Source organism: Podarcis bocagei (assembly GCF_964188305.1).
Source record: "Podarcis bocagei genome assembly, chromosome: 17".
NCBI lineage: Eukaryota > Metazoa > Chordata > Lepidosauria > Squamata > Lacertidae > Podarcis > Podarcis bocagei.
This window is the reverse complement of record NC_138143.1, coordinates 13,682,928-13,702,978: the sequence shown is the minus strand read 5'-3', so window position 1 is coordinate 13,702,978 and position 20,051 is coordinate 13,682,928. Positions and strand designations below refer to the sequence as shown.

The following is a 20,051-nucleotide window of genomic DNA, read 5'->3' as shown; positions in this document are numbered from 1 at the left end:
AACCCTCACCCACAATGACATTAGCATCTATAAGAACGATCACTTCTTGTTTTGGGGCCTCTTTGGAAAATAAAGGCTCCTATATAGATCCCCGCCTCCACCAGCCTCAGATATTCCTCTGTATTCCTAACAGCCTCTGTATTCCTCAAGGGCCAATTTTTTATTTCTAATGATCCCCAGCGCAAGTTGACCTCTTCCCCATAGACAACTGTTCCTCACGCATAGCTGCTCCCATGTCCTGTTTGTTCAAGTGCTCGCCATAAACTCCCTTCAGCTCGACACAAAATTCTTACTTAATCTTTATACAAGTAGCTGAAATCTCAGTCCTAAACACGTTTGTCTGAAACACCCCATTTGTTTCAGTAGAGCACATTTCCAACTGAGTTTAGGATCGCAGCATTTCAACTGTAAGTCTAAATTAGGGAGTTGTGCAGGAGAAAACTTGGCACACTGAACTAAAAACACCAGCTGGTCATTTATAATTTTCTATGTTCAACCAAATGATGTCTGTGACATGACAACACAGCACATAATTTTAAATCTAATCCAAATTATTTTGCATTCTATTACAGTCCATATAACTTCGGGAACAGCCAATATATTAAGATATCCAGAGTTTTGGATAAACAGCAGAGCCATTTAATTGAATGGCATCTATATACAGTGGTACCTTAGGTTAAGTACTTAATTCGTTCCGGAGGTCTGTTCTTAACCTGAAACTGTTCTTAACCTGAAGCACCACTTTAGCTAATGGGGCCTCCTGCTGCTGCCGCGCCACCAGAGCACGATTTCTGTTCTCATCCTGAAGCAAAGTTCTTAACCTGAAGCACTATTTCTGGGTTAGCGGAGTCTGTAACCTGAAGCGTATGTAACCTGAAGCGTATTTAACCTGAGGTACCACTGTATAGTTGTCCCCGAGAGGGGGCAATGACAATAAAGATATTATTATTATTATTATTATTATTATTATTATTATTATTATTATTATTATTATTATTGCTTTTTTAAAAAGGGAAAGGCAGTAACCACTAGGTGCAGATTTCAGTTCTTCCTATTCCTAAACTCCAGATTTGTGTAACTTTTCAGTCTACTGATTTGTCCCTACTGGGCTGGTCTACAAAACTGGCAATAAGGACATCATTCGTTTCCCAAAGAAAGTTGTTGGGGATGACCCAGGAGACCCCCAACTGGGGGACATGTCACTCATTCCTGGTTGATGTTATTAAGTCCATCAAAGACCAGGAGAGGCAGCTGCCTGGTTGTGGCCTCCAATATCAGTGTTTCAGACCGTAATGCTTTCACTGGGTTTCAGGTACAGCAAAAATATCATAGTCATGTAATGGGAGGTTCTAAATAAATTTAGTTTTTTACATTATTGAACCATATGCAACTCTTGTTGGCTAGGACTAATTCAGTGAAATATTTGCATCTTCAGTGGACTTTCCCACTGAACAGACTTGTCAAAGCAGCTCTTTGTAAAATTTCAGTTACATTTGCTATGGGAGACACATGACCCTTCCAGATTTGCATCTGTTGTATGGGTTGTTTTACAGATTGGTGGGCTGACTGTCTACCTTTCATTTCACTTTTAATCTGTATACGGCCTTTCTATATTACTGCACACAAGGCAGTTTACAGGCCGAAGAAGCAGCAAAGATCACACACCTTATAATAATCTGATCCAATACAGAAATGCCACTATAAAAACGTAGCTTTAAATAAACAACTTATATCAAATAAAAGTAATATTCAACAATCCATTAGAATATAATAGCACACAATAAAATTAAATATCAGCAAATGATAATTAAACAGAAATTCACTCTTAATTGCAATAAATAATTTATAAACTATAATCAATGAAATTAACAGCGAGTCACAGTGCATAAAATAACACAATACAACTGAGAAGCCAAGACACACAATTGACAAAATTATTTTTTAAAAAATATCTCTGAACTCCTCTTGTCTCTTCTCTGCTGCTTCTGTCTGTTCCCCTTCCCTGCACCTCTCTGAAAACAGAACTGGGACTCCTGGACTAAAGAAAAGGTAAAGTTAAAAGGTAAAGGACCCCTGGATGGTTAAGTCCAGTCAAAAGCGACTATGGGGTTGCGGTGTCCATCTCGCCTTTCGGGCCGAGGGAGCCGGTGTTTGTCTGCAGACACCTTTTCTGGGTCATGTGGCCAGCAGGACTAAACCGCTTCTGGCACAATAGAACACCGTGACGAAAACCAGAGAGCACGGATATGCCATTTACCTTCCCACCACAGAGGTACCTTTTTATCTACTTGCACTGGTGTGCTTTCGAACTGCTAAGTTGGCAGGAGCTGGGACAGAGCAACAGGAGCTCATCCTATCATGTGGATTTGGACCGTCAACCTTCCAATCGGCAAGCCCAAGAGGCTCAGTGGTTTAGACCACAGCGCCATCCGCGTACCACTAAAAAAGTTATTTAGTCCCTGGACTAAGGAACCAGAATCAGAGCTGGAGGGAGGGGGCTTTCAAGACCATCCATCCCAACTGCTTGATCCAGGAAGGAAATCCAGAGCTGGAGGATCTGCCAATAATAATAATAATAATAATAATAATAATAATAATAATAATAATAATAATAAATCTTTATTTATATCCCGCCCTCCCCAGCTGAAGCCTGGCTCAGGGCGGCTAACAACAATAAAATAATACAACATTCTAAAATCATTGGGCTAGAGTTCTGTGAAGATTGCCAAAGGAGGGAGTCAGGCTGTGCCCTGGCCAAAGGCTTAGTGGAACAGCTCTGTCTTGCAGGCCCTGCAGAAAGATGTCAAGTCCCACAGGGCCCTAGTCTCTTGTGGCAGAGCGTTCCACCAGATCGGAGCCACAGCCGAAAAAGCCCTGGCTCTGGTTGAGGCCAGCCTAACCTCTCTGTGGCCTGGGACCTCCAGGATGTTTTTGTTTGAAGATCGTAAGTTCCTCTGTGGGACATACCAGGAGAGGCGGTCCCGTAGGTACGAGGGTCCTAGGCCGTATAGGGCTTTAAAGGTTAAAACCAGCACCTTAAACCTGATCCTGTACTCCACCAGGAGCCAGTGCAGCTCGTATAGCACCGGGTGAATGTGATCTCGCAGCGAGGACCCCGTAAGGAGTCTCGCTGCGGCATTCTGCACCCGCTGGAGTTTCTGGGCCAGTCTCAAGGGCAGCCCCACGTAGAGCAAGTTACAATAATCCAGTCTGGAGATGACTGTCACGTGGATCACAGTGGCTAGGTCAGGGCGAGAGAGGTAAGGAGCCAACTGCTTAGCTTGGCGGAGATGAAAAATGGCTGCCTAACCTCTGCTTAAAGACCTTGAGGGAGGGAGAGAACTGCCCTCCCCTGGTAACAGAGGTCCTGAAGTGAAAGCAAATCTAGGCTCCACCCCAAAACAAAGAGGAGGGAATAATAAGGATTGCACAGAAGCAGCACTTCATGGGCAACAGCAACTCAAACTGCTGGGCCTCCTCAATTTGCAGCACACCGATGCAGATCTTGTTTCTCTTGCGCACAGCAAAGCGTGCCAAACTCATTCAGCCATGGGACCCAACCCAATGTGCTCACCTCAGCATATTTGGCCACAGAGCTGGCTTCCACTGCATAGACTTTTCTCGCTCCAGCCTGCACAGCAAAAAACGAAAGGATTCCTGACCCACAGCCAACATCTAGGATCACCTTGAAACAAAAGAAGGGGAGAAATAATCTCTGTTTGTGATCCAAGATTTAAATTTATTGCATTCACTAAATATAAAACACACTCAGCTGAGCCTATTAGATTCTTGAATGGTGCAGAATCAGGGAAAAGCAGATAAACTGGCTTAGGTGGCCAGATCTGTTCACCTGAAGAAAGATTTAAAGGAGTGTGCTGGAGGACACAAGAGATAAATGCTTTCCATAATGAAGATTTTCCACTCTAGAAGGGATCCCAAGGTATTCTTTCCTTGCTATATGGGCCACAGCCTGGGGAAAAACCTTCTGGTATACACAAAAAAGCTATAACAGTATATATTTTTACAATACTATATAGTATTTCTTTAAGCCAAGCATCCATTTTCTTTGAAGAGGAAGTGTGCTTCTGGTTGTGATGTGCACAATCAAGTTTTACAACAAAACCCAACAGTATCAAAGTACACCTTTCCTATATATATATATATATATATATATATATATATATATATATATATATACACACACACAGTTGTTCTGATACAAACATGGTAAATCAAATTTAAACAGAAAATTGCTTAATTCTGAAAACCGCTAAAGCAAAACTGGTCACCTTGTAGTCATTAAATGGATCTAACTTATGTAATAAACCCACATTATAAGCTTCAAGTGACTGCTGCAAAATTTCTGACAGCATCTCAGAATGCCACTTAATTGCTTGCACCTCCCTAGGAAAGAGCAAAGTGGTAAATCACCAAGACTCTTGTTCCAGGGAAATACATAGCCTTACCATGGGGGGGGGGGGGAGAATACAACTGGCTCTGTTTGGGGGGCGTGTGTTGGGATGTGTTTCTGACATGCAGAATGTTCTAGTTTGGTTCCTCATAAAAGTTGACAGCAGGGCTGAGTTAATGGCCTTAAAAAGCGAGTCATTAGGTTGGTTCAAGACCAAACGAGAAACCCGAAGCAATAAAGGACTAATTTCTCCTCATGCGCCAGAAAATTAATGTTACCGTGGAAACCATGTGCCACATGCCAGTCTTTTTTTTTTTTTTAATAAAATTTTTTATTGCGTTTCTTTCCATAGGTTAACAGATTAATTTACATAGCAACATACAAGAAACATTTTTTTTTTATATATGAAGAAAAATAAAAAAAAGAAGACAAAAGTTAAATATCATCAAATTCACTTTCTTTTAGACCTCCTCACATCCTCTCAACATTGCTTTCATTATTCTAACCAGTTCAGCAATTTATTATCTTGTTTCACATCTTATTGTACCTTTTAGTTTATTATGTTACCAATTTCGAAAGTTTGTAACTTGTTTACATGCCAGTCTTAAAGAGTACTTTTGATAAAAATGAGTCTAGTCTAATGAAAATAATCCTGTTGCATTTCCGCAGCTCCAACTATAATCACTCCAATTTTGTTACAGTGGTACCTTAGTTCCCAAACACCGAAAACCTGCAAGTGTTCCGGTTTTTGAACGTTTTTTGGAAGCTGGATGTCTGACGCAGCTGTCAGCTATTGTTTCCGGGGCGCCTGCACCAATTAGAAGCCGCGCCTTGGTTTTCGAATATTTCGGAAGTCAAACAAACTTCCAGAACAGATTAAGTTTGGCACTTTTGTTTCTGCTGTTCATTTTGCGTTTTTGTTTTTGAGGCTTTTTCAATTAATTTGTTTTTGTGACTGTGTGGAACCCAGTTCAGCTATTGATTGATTGATTGATTGATTGATTGTGTGACTGCAGAAATGGATAAAAGCCCCCCATCCAAACAATGACTGTCATCAGTGCAGGTAAAGAAAAAAATGATTTTTTATTTTTATCATCTACAATGCTGCCTTCTTTATTTTATAGAACAGTACCTTGATTATTGCTTTCATTTTATGGAAATGGTCTTGTTAGTAAAATTCATGTTAAATGGCTGTTTCAGGGGTTGTTTTTAAAAATCTGGAACAGATTAATTTGTTTTGCATTACTTTCTATGGGAAAGTGTGCCTTGGTTTTGGAATGCCTTGGTTTTGGAACGGACTTCTGGAATGGATGAAGTTTGAGAACCAAGGTACAGAGATTCAGGGGATACTCAAACTTGCAAACACGGCCATCTTATTTTCAGTTCCTACTACAGGATCGAATGAGCTCTCTTTTATATCACCGACGGAAAACTGCAACAGCCTGTTTCAATCCGTTTGTATGCTTGAAACCATTAACCCCACAGAGCTGCTGTGATACTGTCAGGCTTTTAAAAATAAAAAATGCAGATATGGGTGGGAGTTAATAATGAAGATCAAAAAACAAGAACCAAACCAAACCAATTTCTTAGCCAAGTAATATAAGAACATAGGAAACAGGAGATCATGATACTGTCAAAAATTCCTCAGAGGTGGGCAACGGCAGAAGGAGCCTTCAAAGAAACTGTGAGGTTTTGTTTTCCTGTATGTTTAAAGATTCTGACTTCAACGATGCTTCCCGTCTATTGACTTGGGGAAGAGGTGAGGAGAGCCGCTTTCTGGCCCCTGACGGGAGGCTCTGGGGCTCACAGAGATCCAGGATCCATCCCTTTCTGTGCTGGACACGTCTCCTAGGGCAGCCCTTGAGAAAGGAAGGGGCTGTAGCCGGGGGGCAGAAGACACGCTTTGCACACAGAAGAAGATGCCTGTTTCTTGTGAAAAATATCTGAAGCAGCTTCAGGCTGGAAAAGATCTGAGCCTGAGATCCTCAGGAGCTCCTGGTGGTCAGAGCAGATCCTGCGCTCACTGAATGGCACCTGGTTCAAACGTATGCCTGAATTATAAGTAAAGGTAAAGGGACCCCTGACCATTAGGTCCAGTCGTGGCCAACTCTGGGGTTGTGGCGCTCATCTCGCTTTATTGGCCAAGGGAGCCAGCGTACAGCTTCCGGGTCATGTGGCCAGCATGACTGAGCCGCTTCTGGCGAAGCAGAGCAGCGCACGGAAACGCCGCTTACCTTCCCGCCGGGGGCGGTACCTATTTATCTACTTGCACTTTGACGTGCTTTCGAACTGCTATGTTGGCAGGAGCAGGGACCGAACAATGGGAGCTCACCCCGTTGCGGGAATTCGAACCGCCGACCTTCTGATCGGCAAGTCCTAGGCTCTGTGGTTTAACCCACAGCACCACCCACGTCCCATGAATTATAAGTAGGGATAGGCAAAATCTGTCCATTTCAGTTTTCCTACGTTTCTCATTTTCCAATCTAAAGTTCACTTCTCCACAATTCCACATAGCTTGCAATTTTTAAAAGGAGTGAAAATTCACAAGCATTTCACAGTGAATTTCTTCTTTGTAAGCAATTTTGCCTCCTATATACATTTTTGCAAGGCAATTTTCAAGAATATAATGCATTTATATATGTTATTTTCCACTAATGGACACTTTACGGCAGTATATGCATTTCTGTGCGTATTATTTGCCTGGCAAACTGCACTGCAGAATTGGGGGAAATGGCGTAATGGTTAGAGTGTGGGACTAGGGCCTCGGAGAGAGCAGGGTTCGAATCCCCACTTAGCTACAAAAGTCACTGGGTGACCTTGGAGTCAGTCACCATCTCTTAGCCTAATCTGCCTCACAGGGTTGTTGTGAGGGTGAACTGAGGAGGAGAACCACGTACACCACTTTGAGCTCCTTGGAAGATAAAGGTGGTCCATAAATGTAATACATAAATGAAAAATAAAAGAGGTCTGAGTTTTGGTTTGTGTATTGTACCGGAAACTACAAATTAGGAAGGTTCACATTTAGATGCACACTATACTGAATGTCTCTCCCATCTCTAATTATAACAATAGTATGAACAAGACTGTAGGCAGGTGGACCAGTGCAAATATTTAGAATCGGGGTGCCAATATAACTGATTATTTGCTTCCAGAATTAAGCCACAAAGAGGAAGACACACATATCCAGAAAACATGGCCATCTAATACAACTGATCCTTTTTTACAATAATCATTTTGTCTTCTATCCCTTATCTAAGGATGCTTATTTAACATGTAATATTGTCTTCTTCCTGTACAGTGGTACCTCGGGTTAAGTACTTAATTCGTTCCGGAGGTCCGTAATTAACCTGAAACTGTTCTTAACCTGAAGCACCACTTTAGCTAATGGGGCACAATTTCTGTTCTCATCCTGAAGCAAAGTTCTTAACCTGAAGCACTATTTCTGGGTTAGCAGAGTCTGTAACCTGAAGCGTGTGTAACCTGAGGTACCACTGTATTCCTTCTGTAATCTTTTCTGTTTGGTTTCTCTTCGGTAGTTTTGTGGTTTTGGCTTGTTGCAATGTCTGTTATAACGGAAAATTCAATAAAAATATTGTACACACACACACACAGAGAGAGAGAGAGAGAGAGAGAGAGAGAGAGAGAGAGAGAGAGAGAGAGAATGGGGTGGGCAGACTTTTAACAGGGCTTACCTTATCCTTAAAATCTATATGGTTCTGTAGTATTGCTCTGTGATATGTGGCCGTCCTCACAAAATCCTGCATCATGTTCTGTTGCTGGGATAAGCAGCCATAAAACTAAACAGGAAAAACAGGAACAAATATATAAAATTGTGCCCTTCCCCCCTTGCCTGCTGCACTTCACACAAGAAGGGCAAAGTCATGGCTGCAGAAACCAGCTCTGAGCAGGAAGTGCAGAAACACAGGGAAAGTAATGAATTTACCTCTTCTAGGTTTGTGATGCAATGGACCTCTACCTGAAAATATTGAGCTGCCGAGGATTCTTCAGTTCTCTGATTGAACACAGAGTGCTCCTTATTCCAATTCCGGCAGTTCTTCAGCACATTTGAAAACATGCTATATTCTGAAACAGAAGCGGTGAATTTAATTAAATACAGAGGCCTGAGAGGCGGGCCACTCAAATTCACAGCAGGTTTTGCTAGGGTACCTGGGGGGGGGGGGGAATGGTATTGGCTATGCAAAACTACAGCTGTTTATATTAAAGTAAACAGCATCATGCGAAATGGTAGGAAGTGGAAGGAAAGAAACTGAATGATCACTGAGCTGCTCTCTACCCTCTGCAAAACATAATGTAACATTCTGCTGAACTAAATGTGCAAAGGTAAAAAGGTAAAGGGACCCCTGACCATTAGGTCCAGTCATGGCTGACTCTGGGGTTGCGGCGAGGGAGACTGTGTACAGCTTCCGGGTCGTGGCCAGCATGACTAAGCCACTTCTGGCGAACCAGAGCAGCGCACGGAAACGCCGTTTACTTTCCCGCCGGAGTGGTACCTATTTATCTATTTGCACCTTGATGTGCTTTCAAACTGCCAGGTTGGCAGGAGCAGGGACCGAGCAATGGGAGCTCACCCCGTTATGGGGATTCGAACCGCCAGCCTTCTGATCGGCAAGCCCTAGGCTCTGTGGTTTAACCCACAGCGCCCCCTGAGTCCCAATGTGCAAAGAGCAAGCCACAAATTATACTCTGTGCTCTTTCATCTGCCTGTTCCTTCCCTTAAGACAGGTTAGGTCACTGGGCTGAAGTGCTCTTAAGGAAAGCAGAGTTGCGACCGCCGTTGATTTATGTGTCACTAGTGCAGCTGGGGAATCCACCAAGATCAACCTCCCCCCCCCCTTCGCTCTGCAGCCTGACTCACCCGACCTGTGCAGCAGCCATGCAGCTCCTGCCAAATGAGATGTGCTGTGGTGAAGGGGGCTGTGGTGGTGGATTGGAGGAATCTTAAAAATAGCATGGACCTGCATATAGAAGATGCATCCACTTGCTCTCTAGAAATCCTCCTCTGTTCTCTCAGCCACCCTTGCCACAGCCCAGGCTGGCATTTCTCTGGCGCCAACCCAATGCCCACAACACAGTAACATAAAAGCAAGAGATCTGTGCTGCAAGATTCGACCCAGTCTTTCCGAAACCAGTGTTGACACCAATCCTCTTGTTTTTCAACTGAACTGTGCTCGTCTCAAGATGGCAGCAAGTACCCCCTGTGAGCCGGCGGGCAAAATATTCCTTGGATGAGCTGCTCTAAATAGACTGCCATTGTTTGGGAAAGACAAGACGATATGCGCAAGACACACTGGCAGACGATTTTATGGCTTACTTGATGCAACTCAGATGCTGCACACATGTTCTTCGGGAAACAGAGACAACCATCTAGGATTTATAGCTGTCTAAATGGTGGAACGGAAGGAATGAGGAGAGCTCTGTCCTCTGCATGAATTCAGGGCAGGCATCCATTTGCCACCAGAAAGACGGGTGAAACGGGGGTCTGGAAATCTAAATCGGCATGACTCTCAAGTAATATGCAATGGCAAGTTTACAAATAGACTTCGTCCTAAACAATCAGAAGATTGTAGACCCTGCTCTTCAAAGATGCCTTGTTCAACCAGAAGTTTAAACTGGGTCGAAGATGCAAAGCAGTTGAAGCCCAATCTCTGACTGGGAACTAAACTGGAAGCTCTGCACCCAAGGCCCTGTTGTCCAAGGCACTTGGACCCCAGAATCTTTGACTGCTGGGGAAAGTCTGCTGCCCAAAAGAGCAACCCTTAATATCTACCCTGCAGTATCCAGGACATAAGAACATGATGCACCACTTTGCTGAAGCTAAGCAGGTTCCAGCCTGGTCAGTGCAAGAATGGGAGACCCCCTGAGAACCCTCCTTCCCACTGCCTTGAGTCCCAGAACAGAAGAAGGAGGGCTATCGATCTACTAATTACCATATTTTTCGCCCTAAAATCTACTACTACTTACCGTATTTTTCGTACCAGCCTGTAGGGTGCACCTAGTTTTTTGGGGGGGAAATAAAGGGGAAAAAATTATTTTCCCCCCCCCAGGCGGGGGGGCTGGGGCGGGGAAAGCCCGAGCTTCCCCCGACCCCAGCCCCCAGAACAGGCTGCTATCCGCTGCTATTCGCAAGCTGCTCAGCGCGCCCCAGGCTTCGGGATACAGGCTGCTATCCGCAAGCCTAGGGAGCCCGGCGGGAAGTCGCGCCGGGCTCCCAAGGCTTGTGGATATCTGCCCGAAGCCTGGGGCGCGCTCCACTGCGCTCCCCGGGTTTCGGGCTGCAGGCTGCTGTCCGCAAGCCTTGGGAGCCCGGCGGGAATTCGTGCCGGGCTCCCAAGGCTTGCGGATAGCTTCCTGAAGCCTGGAGAGCGAGAGGGGTCGGTGCGCATCGACCCCTCTCGCTCTCCAGGCTTCAGCGAAAGCCTGCATTCGCCCCATAGGACGCACACACATTTCCCCTTCATTTTTGGAGGGGGAAAAGTGCGTCCTATAGGGCGAAAAATACAGTAACTAACAAATCATGTTTGAGCCTTTCTATTCATGCAAGTGGCAGCCAATTAAGTCAAATGGGGGCCTGGAAATTCAAAAACATGGGCCCATAGACATTACAAGAAACTCACAGCAGCTGCTTTAGACAGAAGGCACATGTTTCTTGTGATTTCAAGTTTTGTCTGAAACATCTTCAAGTTGTCAGAAAAACATTTTGATCTTGATACCTATACTCTATAGCCTGACGTCTGAGAATGTCTGACATCCTTGGGTATTCCTAAAAAGCAACATATATTCAAAACAATGTTGCCCAGTTGTTTGGTTCCAACACAGTATGATGGTGTAAAACTTTGAAACAGCTTTGAAAGAATTTGCCACCATTACGGAGAAGCATGACACCCTTTCTGTTAAACTCTCCACAGAGCAGCAGATGTCAAAGGCTGTCCAATGTGCAAAATATTTCAGACATAGAGGCAAACAAGGAAAGCCTACAGTGAGATGTTGCAGGACACGGGTGGCACTGTGGTCTAAACCACTGAGCCTCTTGGGCTTGCTGATCAAAAGGTCGGCAGTTCGAATCCCCGTGACGGGGTGAGCTCCCATTGCTCAATCCCAGCTCCTGCCAACCTAGCAGTTCAAAAGCAAGCCAGTGCAAGTAGATAAATAGGTACCACTGTGGTGGGAAGGTAAACGGCATTTCCGTGCTGGATCTGTCACGGTGTCCCACTGCACCAGAAGTGGTTTAGTCATGCTGGACACATGACCTGGAAAGCTGTCTGTGGACAAATGCTGGCCTGAAAGCGAGATGAGCTCCTGCAACCCCATAGTTGCCTTTGACTGGACTTAACCATCCAGGGGTCCTTTACCTTTTATCATTCTCCCCAAACTAAATGTGTGTAGAATATTTAAACTATACCAAACTGTGTTTTTTTCAATTTTTCCAAAAACAACCGGCTTTGGGAAAAAACGGGGGTGGGGGGGTATTTTTATGCTTTCCCCCCAGGCCTTGCCATCTCTAGTTGTACTTCTGCAAGCCTCAATATCTTGGACTGGTTGATCTTCAGGGTCTCTTCCAACTCTACAACTCTATAGTTCTATGAACTTGGAGGGACACGGGTGGCGCTGTGAGTTAAACCACAGAGCCTAGGACTTGCCGATCAGAAGGTCAGTGGTTCGAATCCCTGTGACAGGGTGAGCTCCCGTTGCTCGGTCCCTGCTCCTGCCAACCTAGCAGTTCAAAAGCACGTCAAAGTGCAAGTAGATAGGTACCACTCCAGTGGGAAGGTAAACGGCGTTTCTGTGTGCTGCTCTGGTTCGCCAGAAGCGGCTTAGTCATGCTGGCCACATGACCCGGAAGCTGTACGCCGCCTCCCTCGGCCAATAAAGCCAACCCCAGAGTTGGCCACAACTGGACCTAACGGTCAGGGGTCCCTTTACCTTTACCTTTATAAACTCGGAGCATGCAAAATAGTGTACAAGAAAGTGCACCCAAGTTACTGGTTTAGGGGGGTGGAAGTGTACAGAGAGGGGGAGAAACCTTGAGACATGTACAGGACTATGAATGCCACCAATTACTTACCAGAATGGGACCTGAATTGAAGTAAGGCATTGTTATAGCCAAGTGATATCAAAATTGATTCTTTTCCCACACGGCAATATTCGGTATCTTTGTTGACCAAGCATTTAAACACACAAACGCCATCAGCTGCAGGGAGGGGAAAAACATGTTAGCGCTTATTAAAAAACACAGAGACAGGTGCATATATATGTATATATTACTGGTGGATGATCCGCAGCTTGCCTTAGTGGATGGCATTTTTAATTCAGATATATTTCTCATTATTTATCTGCCCCCTTTTTTTTAATTCATGCCAACAGCTCCATCTTTACCTAAGGTTAAACCACAGAGCCTAGGACTTGCCGATCAAAAGGTCGGCGGTTCGAATCCCCGCGACGGGGTGAGCTCCCATTGCTCGGTCCCTGCTTCTGCCAACCTAGCAGTTCGAAAGCACGTCAAAGTGCAAGTAGATAAATAGGTACCACTCCGGCGGGAAGGTAAACAACATTTCCGTGCGCTGCTCTGGTTCACCAGAAGCGGCTTAGTCATGCTGGCCACATGACCCGGAAGCTGTATGCCGGCTCCCTCAGCCAATAAAGCGAGATGAGTGCCGCAACCCCAGAGTCCATCATGACTGGACCTAATGGTCAGGGGTCCCTTTACTTTTAAAGCACCAGCTCTGAGCTGTTCCTGGTGCAATTGCCTCAGGAAAGGACGATGTTCTCATTTATGAAGTCTCTAAGGAAATTTCACCTCCCCCTCCCCAATGCTCAGCAGTGTGAAAAACAACAAGAACGGATGTTTTAAAGAAGAGGATTAATCTCTGGATGTACGTAGATCAGCAGCCAGGAGAAGGAATAGTAACCAAAGAAGAACTATTTTTAAAATCTATGTGGACACAGTAAACATGGCAGCAAAGAAGAGTTTAAGGGATGAATTGGATTTGGAAGAATAAACTCCCAATTTGGGCATCTGGAGATATTATATGTTGAAGGAATTGCGGGAAGGACTAAATGATGTGCAGCAGACAGAAAATAAAATAGTAATGAAAGAATTGTGGAATAGATAAAAATAAAATGCAGCATAGAAGGGTTCTTTTCAGAGGGCCAGGAAACCTTTTATAAGGGGAAGCATCACTAGGGGTGTTATTTTCCTGCAGGAGAAGGAGGAATGTGAGTGGTTTATTCACGTTTCCCTCCTTGAGGTTCCTATTAATATGGACTTTGGTGGCAGCCAGCTTAACCTGTGCTTTTGAGGGGATTCTTCTTCTTTCTGAAGTAATTAAAGGTAAAGGGACCCCTGACCATTAGGTCCAGTCATGACCGACTCTGGGGTTGCAGCGCTCATCTTGCTTTACTGACTGAGGGAGCCGGCATACAGCTTCTGGGTCATGTGGCCAGCATGACTAAGCCGCTTCTGGCAAACCAAAGCAGCACACGGAAACACCGTTTACCTTCCCGCTGGAGCGGTACCTATTTATCTACTTGCACTTTGACGTGCTTTCAAACTGCTAGGTTGGCAGGAGCAGGGACCGAGCAATGGGAGCTCACCCTGTTGCAGGGATTCGAACTGCCGACCTTCTGATAGGCAAGTCCTAGGCTCTGTGGTTTAACCCACAGCGCCACCTGCATCCCTTAGCGCCACCTGCGTCCCTCTTTCTGAAGTACTTTCCCCCAAAATGAGAAAAATGTTTCTTTAAGCATCTTTAGATGTGGAGGCCCATTCAAAGAAGCAGTCTCCCCTGCGCACGGAGCGTGTTTGTGTAGCATTTTCTGAGGAAATAATCACAGGCGTGGGAATAAGGAGACAGACTGTTCAGATCTGGGCTGAACCAAGCGAGGACGTTCTTTGAATCAGGCAAATGACATGACATTCTTGTCTTCAATTCTCTGCCACAAAAGGGAGAATCAAACATCAAGGTGAAGCACAGGACTGAACTGGTGTAACGGCACATCAGAAAACCCTGGGCATCGTTGCAAAGAAGCGACCTTCTCGAAAAGCAAACAATTCCCTCAAAATGTAGATGAAGTTAACATTCCTGATCTGCTGTATTTCTTCTGCCTGATGGAGAAACATTCTCCCTGAATTCCATCCAAACTCAGAGCAACCACACCAATAATTTTTCCATTAGGAGAAACACGCCATACGAAACTCCTTCATTAGTTTCTGCAAGTGGAGCCAATGTGATTCCTTCTCTTTGTAATTTGTAATTCTTTGACACATCATTACGGACTTCAGACAAAAACATCTTGGAGATCCCGGGCCACAGAGAGGTTAGGCTGGCTTTTTCGGCTGTGGCTCCGATCTGGTGGAACGTTCTGCCACAAGAGACTAGGGCCCTGCGGGACTTGACATCTTTCCACAGGGCCTGCAAGACAGAGCTGTTCCACCAGGCCTTTGGCAAGGTCACAACCTGACCCCCTCCTTTGGCAATCCTCACAGAGCCCAATGGTTGCCATTAATTTGATTTGAACTGATTTTATAATGAAATGATTTTAGAATGTTGTATCATTTTACTGTTGTTAGCTGCTCTGAGCCCGGCTTCAGCTGGGGAGGGCGGGATATAAATAAATTATTATTATTAATATTATTATTACTACTACTACTACAGCTGTTTTACTCCTTCATGGCACATCATGAGAAATGTCTAATCTGAAACACGGTCATCTAACTGCTTGCAATCTAGGTTGCTTTTCTTCCCCTTGGTACTTTTCTAAGAATAAAACTGTCATTTGTTGCCCTGCAGTTCATTTACTCCTTTCTTCCATCAACATGGAGCTGCTGCTCCAGAATAAAGGTTTCTGCCTCCCCCCAACCACCAGGAGAAGGAACAACTTCTTCAAAAAAGAGGCTCAACGTTGCACTCATGATTTGGTCTTCATGGGACAATAATACTACAAGACATAATTCACAGGTCTTTTTCTCAGTCTTGCTTAGTGAATGCATATGGTCATAAAATCTACTGATATTTTATCACCACTATAATAAAATAATGATATAAAAAAGCAGAAACATCACCTTACCAACAAAGGTCCGTATAGTTTAAGCTATGCTTTTCCCAGTAGTGATGTATGGAAGTGAGAGCTGGACCATAAAGAAGCCTGATCACTGAAGAATTGATGCATTTGAATTATGGCGCTGGAGGAGACTCTTGAGAGTCCCATGGGCTGCAAGAAGATCAAACGTATCCATTCTGAAGGAAATCAGCCCTGAGTGCTCACGGGAAGGACAGATCGTGAAGCTGAGGCTCCAATACTGTGGCCACCTCATGAAAAGAGAAGACTCCCTGGAAAAGACCCTGATGTTGGGAAAGATGGAGGGCACAAGGAGAAGGGGATGACAGAAGACGAGATGGTTGGACAGTGTTCTCGAAGCTACCAGCATGAGTTTGACCAAACTGCGGGAGGCAGCGGAAGACAGGAGTGCCTGGCGTGCTCTGGTCCATGGGGTCACGAAGAGTCGGACATGACTAAACGACTAAACAACAACATAATAAAAGGGGCGGAGACATAATAGCTATAACTATCTGCAAATGGTTTTACAAGATGCAAAGCTAGCACGTAGTTTGAGACCCACAGATGCAAGCCATCTTGTTGCTTACTTATTTTTGGCAGAAAGAAGAAGATATATGTTTAGCTCACCATGCAAAAACTATTTTTCCTATTCTATAGGAAAAGAACTGTCATAGTTGAATGCTAGAATATATAATTAACTTGTCTGAATATCCACTAATTTACCAGGCGCACAAAAGCAGGGGGGACGAAAGGAGTTTTTGCACAAAAGTGACATCTGATTAAGACACTAATATTTTGCATAGCTGGTGTCAAACTGTCTGTCTGGATTCAAAATCTATTAGAGCTTTGATATCCTGTTCAAATGCTACAGAAAACCAGAGATTTCTGTGTGGGTGGTTAGGCTGCAGAAAAGAGCCTCACTCATTGATCAAGAGAGCAGCCCTATAGAAATAGGTTACAACTAACCTAACAGAAGGATGAGATGGCGAGCACCAAGATCTATAACTTTCGACTGTGTTAGAAACTAAGTGCCAAATGGGTCCTTAAACCAGAGTTACAGTTGCCAAAACGGAATATCTAGTTGCCATCTTGGGACCAGACGGCTCAAAAGTTGTATTTTTCAATGTGACTTTTTAGTTCCTGAAATTCATTATGATTGTGAGAAAATATGAGAGTTGGAATTCTACAAGATGTGTTGCTGGGGTGTGACAACAGTCCAGATCCATGGATCCCCAGGCACGCACCTCAGGTGCAATCCTGGCGCCTGGGCATCTTCCCTTGCTTGCAAGTGGACAATAAAAAGGTAAAGGGACCCCTGACCATTAGGTCCAGTTCTGGCCGACTCTGGGGTTGTGGCGCTCATCTCACTTTATTGGCTGAGGGAGCCAGCGTACAGCTTCTGGGTCATGTGGCCAGCATGACTAAGCCGCTTCTGGCAAACCAGAGCAGCACACAGAAACGCTGTTTACCTTCCCGCTGGAGTGGTACCTATTTATCTACTTGCACTTTGACGTGCTTTCGAACTGCTAGGTTGGCAGGAGCAGGGACCAAGCAACGGGAGCTCACCCCATCGCGGGGATTCAAATCACCAACCTTCTGATCAGCAAGTCCTAGGCTCTGTGGTTTAACCCACAGCGCAATAGCCAGGTACAAAATGCTCCTGGTGCCTGGCGAATTTCAAACACTGCTGGACAAGACAGAATGTGATTTTGTAGTTTTTTTCTCTGTGCTGCACGGTATAATAATATGCCGTGTTAGATAGCAGCTGAATCTACCCAGATTGGGTCTCTGATCTGAACTGCCAAACCTGATTACAAAGCAAGTCTTGGATCTGCCAATCACTCATCAAACTGGTGGGCAGGGTTTGCAACCCGGTGCGGGCTTCCTGTGCCTGGGTTTGCTTGCTGGCCGTTGCTCCGCCCCCTCTCCGCCTAGCCAATTGGATGCTGGCTGGGGGGGGGGCGGAACGAGGGCCAGGTAGGGCAGGCTCCAGCCAACCATCTCTCCAGCCGGTCTTTGGAGCCAATGCTTCTGCTCTGGACATGCTGCTGCCAACCCCACCTGTGAACACATTAGCTGAATCTGAATATCTAACTGCACCTGTAACATTGGCTCAACCTACACAAGGCTGGCTGCTGGCTGTCAGGTGCCAATGGGGAAGAACTCCAGCAGTGTCTGGGCTGAAAGGAGCGCTGTGGCGTGCCGTCAGAGTCGCACATGTTAACCTTTGCATGAAGGCATAACCCCAATAAATAAGTAGAGCTTCTTTTCCTCCCAAAGGAGCTTTCATTTACAGGAGAAAACTGGCAGGAGCCTTTTAGCGTAAGAGCTACGGACCATGTCTGGCGGGAGACTGGAAATCATTACAAGGCTGGGGTGGGGAGTAATAAACTCGACAGAGAGGCCCCCAGGTGCCACCTGCTTCCTGCCGCACAGTGTCGGACGACCAAGATTAAAAGAAAGCAATGAATATGCATTGCTGGTTTTAAAATTAAACATTGATCAGGCAAAAAAAGAAAAATGATTCGAAGAAAAGGGGAAGGTGGAATTTTAGAAAAGGAACACAGCTCTGCTTCAGATGGTTCAATGAATAATCCATCTGCTCTGCACCAAGCCTCATCTGCACCGATGGCAAAAGAAAATATAAGTAAGAGCAGCCTGAGTCTCAAGGTAAGGCCACCAGCACAGCACCCTGACAGCAAAGCTTGCCCGTTTTATTAGCTTGACCAGATTCAAACACAAAAGTAGCTTAAAACAAATATTTCTATGTGCAATGGCATCATTTGCAATACCTTAATATCCTTCACTGCAAATGGCATATATTAATGGGGGGATGTTGTTCTGCTACGCGCATAAAAGCTCTGATAAATATTTGCCAAATAGGCTAAAATGGATAAACACGCTTGTGTGTCAGTGATCTATGCTGCAAATTTAGTAATTAGAAAATCGGGGGGATATTTGCAGCCACAAAAATTGAGAATATGTTTCAGCAACAACAGTGCTCACTTTCCTTACAGGAGGGTTAGAAGACACACAACACACAGCTTCATTTTCTAAAAACTGAAGTTGACACTTTTTTTATTAATACTAAATGCTGATGTTTGCGTGTAATAAAAACCTTAATGAAAAACTCCTGGGGAACAAGTTGTGCCTAACTTTGCTTTCACAGCTCAATGATATTTGAAATGAAAACTCTTTATCCCTTTGCTGAAAGTCTGTCTAGACCGTGCTTGTTTACTTGAAAAACAGTTTAATCTGCAAGATCTATACTTCCATACACATGTCTCCACTTTATTTTCTAACAGGAACTGGTTATTTCTCTTACTCTCCTCTGGGTTCCGTGTATTAAGATGTCAGGTGTGCTATAGCAGTCTTAACTGTGGTTAAACAAATACCATATGCACATGGGCAACAAAAGAGAACAAAAATTTCAGCCAGACATAGCAAACCCCCAAGTCAGATATATCACAAGCTGCAAGAACTGTAGCTTTCAAAAACGTGTTTGTCTGTTTAACTTTTTGTTCATTTTATATATCCACAACAAACACAATGGGATAAACAGACGAATTTACCATCACCAGAATAAAAAGCTTAACACATATACATTATATTCTATGACTTCATTTACTTCTCTCTCTCTCTTACATTTTTTTCCTTCCTTACAACGCATTTTAAAAATGGGAGAAAATCTAAAATGCGGCATAATGGCAAAGGAAATTATTCAAATCTTTTAAAAAATAATAGATTGGATAGAGGCAAACAAGTACCCAGTACTTGTCATGGAATGTGGGACTCATATCTGAAGTTAGTACAGTGGTACCTTGGATTAAGTACTTAATTCATTCCGGAGGTCTGTTCTTAACCTGAAACTGTTCTTAACCTGAAGCACCACTTTAGCTAATGGGGCCTCCTGCTGCTGCCGTGCCGCCGGAGCACGATTTCTGTTCTTATCCTGAAGCAAAGTTCTTAACCTGAAGCACTATTTCTGGGTTAGCGGAGTCTGTAACCTGAAGCGTATGTAACCTGAAGCGTATGTAACCCGAGGTAGTACTGTAGTGGCAAAAGACACACACCTAAAGAAATCAATTTGTCTGATGTTCTTGAAATAATTGTTGTCAGCCAGTAAGGTAGGGATCATAGTGCTCTAATAACCTGCTTGGCAGGGGGTTGGACTCGATGGCCCTTGTGGTCTCTTCCAACTCTATGATTCTATGATTCTAACCCTGAGATAACTGGAGACAGGCTCAGCCTTGTAAAAAGAGAATTGCAAGGGGTCACCAAGATTGGCCTCTCCAGATATTGGACTGCCACTTCCATCATCCCTGACCATGGGCCAAGGGGGGGGAGGGAGATATTGAGGGCTTGCTATTTGAGATTGTTATTGGGACATTACTGATGTATTTTTATGCCACTTGTAAGCCACACTGAAAGGATGTGTGTCCTGGAAGGCAGAATACTGTATAAATAAGTTAAATAAATGTGTGCCTTTAAAAATAATGTTCTATTTGCATCCACAACTCACTCTCTCTCTCTCTCTCTCTCTCTCTCTCTCTCTCTCTCTCTC

The 20,051-nt window shown here is 44.4% G+C and overlaps 1 protein-coding gene across 4 annotated transcripts in view; it reads right to left on the bottom strand.

Moving 5' to 3' along the window:
• The window catches only part of LOC308576761 (histone-arginine methyltransferase CARM1-like), a gene marked incomplete at its 3' end in the record, with an annotated part of 57,672 nt that overhangs the window by 25,761 nt on the left and 11,860 nt on the right, over positions 1 to 20,051 (bottom strand). For 2 of the 4 annotated variants that reach the window (XM_081176663.1, XM_081176664.1), the window contains exons 2-5: positions 12,495 to 12,620; positions 8,355 to 8,494; positions 8,104 to 8,208; positions 3,575 to 3,685 (exon numbers count right to left, since the gene is read on the bottom strand). In XM_081176663.1, coding sequence (XP_081032789.1) covers positions 3,575 to 3,685; positions 8,104 to 8,208; positions 8,355 to 8,494; positions 12,495 to 12,620 — 482 coding nt within the window. The remainder of the gene's footprint in view (positions 1 to 3,574; positions 3,686 to 8,103; positions 8,209 to 8,354; positions 8,495 to 12,494; positions 12,621 to 20,051) is intronic. The other 2 variants (XM_081176665.1, XM_081176666.1) reach the window with 1 other exon arrangement.